The sequence below is a fragment of the Dacryopinax primogenitus genome, assembly GCF_000292625.1.
Source record: "Dacryopinax primogenitus strain DJM-731 SS1 chromosome Unknown DACRYscaffold_26, whole genome shotgun sequence".
In the NCBI taxonomy this organism is placed as follows: domain Eukaryota; kingdom Fungi; phylum Basidiomycota; class Dacrymycetes; order Dacrymycetales; family Dacrymycetaceae; genus Dacryopinax; species Dacryopinax primogenitus.
In genome coordinates, this window is record NW_024467223.1 from 148,538 (window position 1) to 157,682 (window position 9,145).

Sequence of the window (9,145 nt, forward strand, 5' to 3'; positions counted from 1 at the left end):
TTGTAGTGTGATGGTGGCCTGGGTTTGGGGGTTTGGCCTTCGGGGTCTGCACATTAGTCCGATGTTCCAGAGCCACACAGGTGGATGTCAATGGGATAGAACGTGAAAAGCAGATCGATCCGGAAGTCAAGCGGGGGATGGTTACTTCTATCGATGGCAGCGTTGGCAGACTACGGCGAGAATATTTCGTGCTTGAGCTCTTGAGCACATGGCCAAGTACACCACAACTGCAAGCTAACTCAAGGAGAACTCGAGTTATGACGGTGACATCACAACTGATATGACCGCAGCATTTGACGTCCATCTAGGCGGGGCTGTTTGTGAGTAAGACTTCGAGTTGGGGGCACCACCGTCGTTTGGACATAACAAGAACGATGAAGCCCATAGATCCGCATCGCACAGGCTCCTGTTCGTCGCCATGGACGACGAGAGCAGCCGAACGACCTCCATGCAAGGAATATTGCGTATTTGGAGAATAAAATACGTTTTTGGGCCCATTAGCCTCCACCACTTGCACTTCCCATGCCCAGGCTCCGGCACAGCGCGTCTATTTCTTCCGCGTCACCTCCAGCGTGTCCAGTTCCCTGCGCTCACGGGCCTCCGCCTCGACCTCCTCGATCAACGGGGTGAGGTAACGGACGTCCTGTGCCAGGATTAGCATGCATATATGATTACGGCGTCCAGCTGAAGCTAGCCGATCCAGCGCAAGAAAAGGGACGCTCACATCTTGAGGCTTGAGCCATTGAGCTTTGGGCAGGTCCTTGTGCAGCACTGATTGATGCATGGCTACCCTGTGACGCCAGACGCGATCGTACGACTCCTTCGCATTGAGCCGTGTGAGAGCCTACAGATCAGCGACATCAGAGCTTCATTCACTCCGGGAATATGACCACAGTGTGCGCGTACCTTCTCCACGGTAGGGTTCTCCTCGATCACTGTATAGGTGGTTAAAGCAGTTTATAGAGGTGAGGAATTGTATACGTACGCAGGTCATCATACCGCAGGCCCATCTTCCTGTATCCGCACAAGTCGGCGTACCATGCCGCCACAGGCTTGACCCACCGGTACAGCGTGCGGTTGGCGATGATCTGCTTGCCAAATGAGATGCCGAGGGGGCCGCCAAGAGGCATCTTGGGTGTTTTTTGGGAGAGGAAGAAGGCGATGAGGAGGACTGTTTGGACGACGAGCAAGCAGCCACTGACGGGAAGGACGGAACCGGAAGCGTTCGGGCGGAGCGGAGTGACCACCTACCAAAATAGGGAAATGGAGGCAAATCTGGCACGTGTTATGAAAAAGTGGTTCTTTTGGCGTTGAACCGCCAACCACACCGTGGCAACGCTGCAACTGCATGCGCCCTGCTTTCTCTCTTTCTTACCTCCTCTTCCTCGTCCCCGTCGCTCTTGCTCTGTGGCCTTTTACTGTCCAGACGACACAGTTAAATAACCCAGTTAACGTCGAAGAACAGAAAGTCATGTGCGTCGGCTTTGTTGCTCTATAGGGACCGAGGCCAGAAGCTGAATGTATGCGTATACAGCATGCCGAACAACGCTGAGCGTACCTACATCATGGTGAAGGTTCGTGCTGTTTATTGTGCGGATTGGGTCATTGCATGACTCCGATGGGTAGCCCGATGGTGTCCAGCGTGGCCTCGTCGGCGAAATCATTGCTCGTTTCGAGAAGCGTGGCTTCAAGCTGATCGCTCTCAAGCTGGAGCATGCGACCAAGGAGCATCTCGAGAAGCGTCCGTCTCCATCCCATCTTATCACCGTGTGCTGACATGTACGTGCCATATAGACTACGCCGACCTCAAGGACAAGCCCTTCTTCCCTGGCCTGATCAAGTACATGGCCTCCGGTCCCGTCGTCGCGATGGTCTGGGAGGGTCTTGATGCCGTCAAGACCGGCCGTGTCATGCTCGGCGCGACGAACCCCCTGGCGTCTGCCCCCGGCACAATCCGTGGCGACTATGCCCTTGCCGTTGGGCGCAACATCTGCCACGGCTCGGACAGCGTCGAGAGCGCTGAGAAGGAGATCGCTCTGTGAGCCTTTATCCTACCTGTGATCATCCCGTCCTGACATCGTTCTTAGTTGGTTCCCTGAGGGCGTCATCCAGCACACGATGGCCTCCGCTGAGTGGGTCTTTGAGTAAACATGTGTCGCAAGTCACATTGCGTTACGGACCGTCATCGATATGGTTTATGAACCTTCTACCGTTGTTGCCTGAAATAGAGAAGAAAATTAAATGGAATTTATCATGGTGATGTGCATTTATCAGCTCCTTCGAGGACACCATCGAACGTGTCCGCAAACCATGCTCTGCGGAGTAAACTTCTGTGCTCAAAAATTAATTATAATGAATATCATTAACAAGACTCGATCACCTGGGATATCCGATAACTTCGTGAGGTATCCTACCAATACATTTGCCCATCCTCCGCTGACCCAATTCTAGCACGAACACACCCACTGCCCCCCCCCCACTTTTTTTTTCTTTTCCCCTCCCCCCCAGCCTGTAGCAGCCCAGCACAGGAAGCCCTGTCGTCATTCGTCTCTATTACACAAACTCCTCCACGTCAGGAACCTTAAACTCCGACGGCACACTCGTAACTCCGTCCTCTTGGACCGTGCTTCCACTGAGCGTTAACGTGCGACGCGCCGTCCCACTTCTTGGAGATTGTAAGAGCTCATGGTCGAGGTTCGATTTTGACAGTCGTTTTGTAGGCACGATAAGGGAGAGGAATACGATTCCCTGTTGCAAGTCAGCTCCTCGGTAGCCGCAAGGATACCGGTGTTGGATGCTCACCGAAACAGGAGACCACTGGGGGTATGATGCCCTCATCAGTCTAGCACGAGAAACTCTGGGGAAACACGCACGATATGGCAAATGACGACATACCCGCCGCTCGAATGCAAGTTCGCCACGAGCAGCAAAGTAATTAAGAGCAGATACATGCAGCCCATCGACAAGAGCCGGATGATCACCGGTGTGAACGACGTCTTGCCGAACGCCGAGGTTGACTGCCTCGCTGTGTACCAGATACGGCCAATGATGAGCAGGTAGGTGAGGGCGTTCTGTCCCAGGGAGACTCCTGTCCAGATATGAACCCAGGTTGCGAAGGTGCTTTTGAACATGTTGAACAGTTCGCCTGAGGGAGATGCGGCCGCGAGCGCTATGCAGGAGAAGACTGGAGAGGTGAGGTTTTCTGATACAGAACAAGCGTCGAGGTATGCTTACGGATGGAAGAGATGTAGGGAAGTGCCGTGATGAACAAGATGAACTTGCTCTTGTTCCAGATGAGCCAACAACGGTACACCTGGGCCACACATCAGCGAAGCGATCGGAAGGGACTGTCCGACTCACTAAGATCCCATCCGCCAGTGCCTGTTCAAAGATGTTGAAGGCGGAGATGGTAGTCTCCTGCCATCGATCTTCGGCAAAGTACATGACTGGGCCGATCGTGTCTCGATACGTCACGAAGCCTTCGTACAAGTAGTCCATGAATACTACTGTGAACGCTGTTGTCGACAGCAACAGCGCCACAGACGCGAGGAGCAAGAATGTCGGCACTCGTATCTCGCGCCTCCACCAGCGCCAAAGCAAGTGAACGGACATGGCCATAAACGTCCCTGCATCGAGTGAGCAAAAGACCGCACAAACCGTACAGGCAACAAACCATAAAGGATGGAACCAAGGAAGATCCCGATCAGGTTCGGGCCATCGAGCGTGGGGGACGACATGCTACGGCTGGAGATTAGCAGAGCGATACGCTGGCTCGATGTCTAACTGACAGACGGGCTATATGTACCGCCAACCAAGCTGACTGAAGCCGCCCATGCAGGCGGGGAGGCAGACTCCTTACTCATCAGAAGTCGACAACGAACACGTCCGATTACGGCCTTGATAACAGCGAGGACGGTTCTACGCATACGCCCGCGGAGAAGCTCGAGGAGACTCACGTGAATTCCGTGCATCTTGAGGAACGAGCGTTTGGTCCTCTACTAGCACTCTCCTGAGCCAGCGACGTGCGGACGGCCGAGAGAAGCAAGCTCGAAATGGCACTCCGACGTGCGCGCGCCAAACGGTCCGCATCATGCTCCGTCATGCCTGCGTCCGGAAGGGTCTCGGAATCCAACTTTAATATTTGCAGAGCTGGACGGATCAGGGCGATGCTGGACATTGAATGAACGAAGCGATTGTTGATTGTTGATTGTTGGTCTAGGAAACGCCGGTTTGGTAGGCGGTACCGTAGGTTAATGACCTTCGGTGCCAGCGTACATTATTTGAATCCGGAAACAGGTTCGCACGCAACCTGTTCGCCTTGCAACTGAATAGCAGACTGCAGCCTTGCCTGAGATAGCACTGGCGCTATTCACTCCCAAGCCTGACAATGGGTACTGTCAGCCAGTCGGGGATGATATCATCCCACGACCGTGACCGTACAGCCATGCTAACGACCAACCAGGTCAAACCGGTGCATCACAGATTGACCAAAAAAAACCGACGGAGTCTGAGTCAGCTGTGCGCCAACGAGGACGAATCTCCGCCGCACTAGTACTGAGTACTGTTCTGCTCTCTTTTAGGGATTGTCTTGATTTGTGGAGGTCACCCATCTTGGCCAAAACAGAGCTGGTCCTGTTAGTGCCTGCCCAAAAGTGTTCGTTCATCAAAGTGTAAGATACATAGCTACAAAGTACACACGTACATAGCTACGTACAGAGGGAGTTTATAGGGTCATAGTGTCCTTGATAACACCGGATGAGTATCCGTCACTGCAGGAGGAAGTGTCCGGTGGGTCAACAGAGTGCAGAGTGCGTCTGCTGTTAGTAGAGCGACGGACTGAGGGAGAGAGGAAGAGAGAGAGAGGGAGAGAGAGGGAGGAGGGGGAAGAAAGGGAAGGAAAAGAAATGGAAAAGGGAAGAAAAAGGAAAAGGAAAAGGAAAAGGGAAAGGGAAAAGAAAAGGGAAAGGAAAGGGGAAAGGAAAAGTAAGATAGGAAATCACAAGTCCAGGCCAACACCGAGCTCACAAACCACAACCAACCCCCATCATCCCCCAACCCCATCCCCCCCCCCCTCGCCGCTCAACGTCCCAAAGGCGCCTCCGTCGGCCTCGCCCCCCGCCCCTCGCCCCCCACCTCCTCCCCCCCTGCCCGGCGCTCCAACGCCCCACACCCCCCAGTAGGTATCGCCACCCCCACAGCAACCCACTGATCCGGATACCCACATCCCCCAATAGGCGTCCAATACCCTCCCTGATCCTGCTCGTCTACCCACCCATCCCCCGCGTCTGCAGTTTGGGTGCTACTTGGGGTCGTGAATGTTGGTCCGGGGAGGGTGAGAATTGCCCCTGTTGGTGTGTACTGCGGTAGTCTGACCACGTCGGACGGTGCGAGGTAAGGTGATGTAGAGACACTGTTCATGCTCTCGATCGGCCACTGTCCATAACTCGCCAACTGATCAACCGCAATCGTCCCCGCCCCCTGGCCACCAGTCTGCCAAGCGGACAACACCCCATCAAACGGCTCATTCATGGGCACTCCAGCCGTACCAGCGCAATAGCCCACTGCCTGCCTAGGGTCGGGCGGGATCCAGCCGTTCGCAAGACCGAGACTGTAGCTCCAAAAGGGTGCTTCTACTCTCCCTGCTGTGGAGTTCCCGATCTTCCAAGTCCAGAAAAACCAGTTCTGGAGAGCGTCCATCGAGCTAAGTGCGATTCCCATCAACCCGGCTTTATAGTCTGCGTCCCACTCCTCCCAGGCGTCTGAAGTCGTACAGTTCCCTACTGCTGTACTACCCGGGTAGGTCCCTTCCACCCGATTTCCCAGGCCGACACCGTTCACCCACAACCCGCAGTCATTCGGGGCCACACTCCACTCCCCCGCCATCGAGAACCCAAACTGCACCATAGAAGCATTCAGTTCCGGGCCCCAACCCGAACACGGGGCTTGGACAAAGCTAGATGGAGGAGCGATACTGGCTGGCGCGTTGAACGCGAAGTACGGATGGGTGTCTAGTGCTATCCTGTCTGAACCGGTGAGCCAGCCGGCCCAGAGTTGCATGCCTGAGAACCCGTCGTGGATGTTTATGAACGGGCCTTGGCCGAGGCCGGTAATGTTGCGGATCATGTTGTGAGCTTCTAGGTAGCTGCATGTGCGTCAGCGGGGGTGCGGGTGCTGGGGCGCACCAGGAGAGGGGAAAGGCGGGGGGGGGGGACTCACAAGTTCTGCAATTGGTGCTGACCGATCACAGGCATCCAAGGCTCGTTCGCGATACTAAACATCTGTACGACGCCCGCATACTGCGGCTGCGCAACAAATTCCGTCAAGGTACGAATATAACTCAGCGCCCTCTGAGCATTCGCGATCCCCATCACACCGAAGAGGAAGTTGATAGGCCCCAGCTTGCCAGAATGGTTCCACCCGTTCTGGCTCCCTGGGAGAGTGTGGAGGTCCATGTTTATCCTTAGGCCGTACTTCCGGGCCCACTGGATTGCGAGTAGGAAATAGGTCCAGGAGACGTGCGGTACGAAGGGCTCGTTGGAGTAGGTGGAGATCATCCAGAATGGGACGGGGATACGGACCCAGTTTAGCCCTGCGCTGGCTATGGCTGCGAAGTCTGCTTCGGTCTACAAGTGAGCGAGCGAACGGGGTCAGCGCGCGAGCACCCGGGGAAGTAAGGGGACGCACGATAAACGTCTGATAATGTTCCTCCATCAACTGTGTCGCGTTCCCATTCTGGTTCATGCAATTCGTGAGCGTCCATTCGTCTTGTGCGTTATACGGCGGAGCACAGGAGCCAGATTGGTATTGTTCAAAGAGGGAGGGGACGATGAACGGTTCTGGGACTAACCAGCCGCCGAGGTTTACCCTGTGTAAGAGGTTAGTACTTCTTCCTGTTTGAGAGAGTCGGACGCACCCTCTGATCAAGTCCACTCCATATCTCCAACTCTCATTCAACGGCGGCGTCCAGCTCTGCGCCTGTGCATAATCCGCAAACGGCTCCCCGGGGTCAAAGTACCACATCCCCCCGAAGGGGTTCCCATACACTTGGGTAGACCCGTCGGAGAACGTGAGGATACTCCCTTGACCTCCGGATATAGGCCCGTTGAATGCTGGTGCTGGCTGTGCACTTCCTCCTCCGGAACCGCCGCCTGCGCCTGACCCGTTTGAGCCGGTGCCGGTGCCGGAACTTGAGTTGGAGCTGGAGTGCCGGCCGATTGTGAAGTATACGGGGAGGACGACTGCGAGGACTATGATCGCCAGACCGATAAGAGCGATGATCCACCAGAAGGCCCTGCTCCTCCTCCTCTGCGGTGTGTAGGGGAGCGGTTTCCCCCTCTGCGTGTAAGGCTGTTCGTAGGCGTAGTTCGTGCTTGTGCCTAGCTGGCGCATCTCTTGGTTGTAGTAGTCTGCTGATGAGAGATGCAGAGGTTGTGAGGAGGGGTTTGGGGGAAAGCCTATGAATGGGGCTGATTCTGTTGATTGATCTGGAGTGTTTAGAGAAGGATGGAGAGCGGGTGTCGAGGGATATGGGGAGGAGGAGTAGGACTGCATGGTGAGAAAGGGGGGATGGATGTACCCACACAGGGGAGAGTGAGAGGGATGTTCACAACACACGAAGGGTCTTACACTAACCTTTGATGGGTCCGATTACACCGGCACAACTAATCACAGGAATAGCATCTCTCTCTCTGACTATTGCCACCACACTCCTACTCACTCTACGTCATCACATACATAATATACATCAACACACCAGATGAACAATAAGTTGACCCATTCACATCCCTCCATCAAAGAGGGCGCACTAGCCTCATGCTCAACGCACCACCTTCCCTCCTCTCGGCACACAGCCACAAACATCGGTGTTATCCCAGCATCCCCATCGGCGCTTCTTCGTTCCTATTCTGAGACAGCCCACTGTAAGGGAAATGAATAACCACCGATGGCCAATTGACGTTCTTTACCACAACACCGGGACTGAGCTTATCGGCTTCACTATGGACAAATCTTGTGTACATCCGGACTTGGCCCAGCTCAGATTGTGAGCATGTGCATCCCTCCTAAACAGGGATAGGCGCCAGTGCAAAGGCAAGACAACCCCCTGGACTTTCTCTTTGCATTAACCTGCCATACACCAAACCAACCCAAGCAGAACTGAACTGAACCAACTCGGATGCTAGAACTTCCCACTTTCCAGGTGCAGGATGAATCCGAACAACACAGATCAACTTGGGCTGGACTCTGGATAACATGTGACCAAATCGGTGCATCAATGCCTCCATCATACCCTGGGCAAGCAGTCACCTTGGCAAGCTGCAGGTGTGCATGCACATCAAGAGGTCAAGTCAGCTAGAACCAGGGAAGCCTGAAGCCTGATACTGATCCTGGCCTTCTTGCATACTCTGCTCATTCTCATTCTCATTTTCATTCTGTGCAGAGGACAGCCTGCCTTCCTGGAAGAAATAATGGCAGTGGCAGTCGAGGTCAGAATTGAGGTTGAGGTCGGTGCTTCTAGGACAAGTTCCCCCCTTGGTGGATCCCACATCTCACATCCCACATCCCACATCCCATACCCACTAGCTGTTTGCGCCAAGTCCCCCCCTGACAAAACAGTCTGCCCACCAGCTCATGATTGTGAGTCAAATGGAAGCCCAACCCCAGGCCAGGTCACTGTCTGCTGTCTTCTGCCTGCTGCCTCGTGCTCAGATGTCTGATGTCTGATGTCAGATGGGCAATGTCTGCTTCTCTTCTCTTGCCTTTTTGTTCCAAGTCAGATTTCTGGCTTGCTTGTTGTGTAGTTGTGCTCCGGCATGGTCTAGTGTGGGTACACTGGGTTTGGATGGCTCGCAGGATCTTGTCAGTCTACCTGGTATCTGTCCCCTAGGTCTCTGGTAGTTTGGGACCACTCTAGATCTGTTAACCATGCCATTTCGCATCAAATTGTAGCTTCAAACTGGCCAACTTGTACTTTGAAGCTATGAAAACATTGTCAACCATCTGTTAGGGCAACACAGGCTGACTAAGTCTGCTCACCTAAGAGTGCCAAGAGTCTAAGCAGGCAACAAGGAAGTGGAGTAGACCTGATGACTAAGACCTATCTACAGTATAGGTACCTGTGGATGATCCTAAGAGACCAAGTCTGAAG

General features: G+C 54.2%; 4 protein-coding genes across 4 annotated transcripts; 1 reads left to right on the top strand and 3 right to left on the bottom strand.

Annotated features, from left to right (window-relative positions):
* Positions 1-359: 359 nt before the first annotated feature.
* On the bottom strand, positions 360-1,176 carry DACRYDRAFT_25492 (cytochrome b-c1 complex subunit 7). Its single transcript, XM_040774184.1, has 4 exons — positions 986-1,176; positions 907-935; positions 725-844; positions 360-643 (listed from the first exon to the last, which is right to left on the bottom strand). Exons 1-4 carry the CDS (start codon positions 1,128-1,130, stop codon positions 548-550), a joined length of 390 nt encoding a protein of 129 aa, XP_040623711.1. The 5' UTR covers positions 1,131-1,176; the 3' UTR covers positions 360-547.
* Positions 1,177-1,535: 359 nt separating this feature from the next.
* Positions 1,536-2,148, top strand: DACRYDRAFT_60056 (nucleoside diphosphate kinase; the record flags this gene model as incomplete). The annotated part of the gene is made up of 4 exons (XM_040775609.1): positions 1,536-1,574; positions 1,627-1,741; positions 1,795-2,038; positions 2,088-2,148. The coding sequence occupies 4 exons, from the start codon at positions 1,536-1,538 to the stop codon at positions 2,146-2,148; spliced, it is 459 nt and encodes a 152-aa protein (XP_040623712.1).
* Positions 2,149-2,553: 405 nt separating this feature from the next.
* DACRYDRAFT_112432 (uncharacterized protein) lies at positions 2,554-3,971 on the bottom strand (the record flags this gene model as incomplete). Its single annotated transcript, XM_040769413.1, has 7 exons — positions 2,554-2,748; positions 2,803-2,817; positions 2,874-3,184; positions 3,235-3,313; positions 3,361-3,626; positions 3,674-3,738; positions 3,793-3,971. 7 exons carry the CDS (start codon positions 3,969-3,971, stop codon positions 2,554-2,556), a joined length of 1,110 nt encoding a protein of 369 aa, XP_040623713.1.
* Positions 3,972-5,079: 1,108 nt separating this feature from the next.
* Positions 5,080-7,410, bottom strand: DACRYDRAFT_85529 (glycoside hydrolase; the record flags this gene model as incomplete). The annotated part of the gene is made up of 4 exons (XM_040776740.1): positions 6,914-7,410; positions 6,685-6,865; positions 6,217-6,623; positions 5,080-6,142 (listed from the first exon to the last, which is right to left on the bottom strand). Exons 1-4 carry the CDS (start codon positions 7,387-7,389, stop codon positions 5,080-5,082), a joined length of 2,127 nt encoding a protein of 708 aa, XP_040623714.1. The 5' UTR covers positions 7,390-7,410.
* Between the last annotated feature and the right edge of the window lie 1,735 nt (positions 7,411-9,145).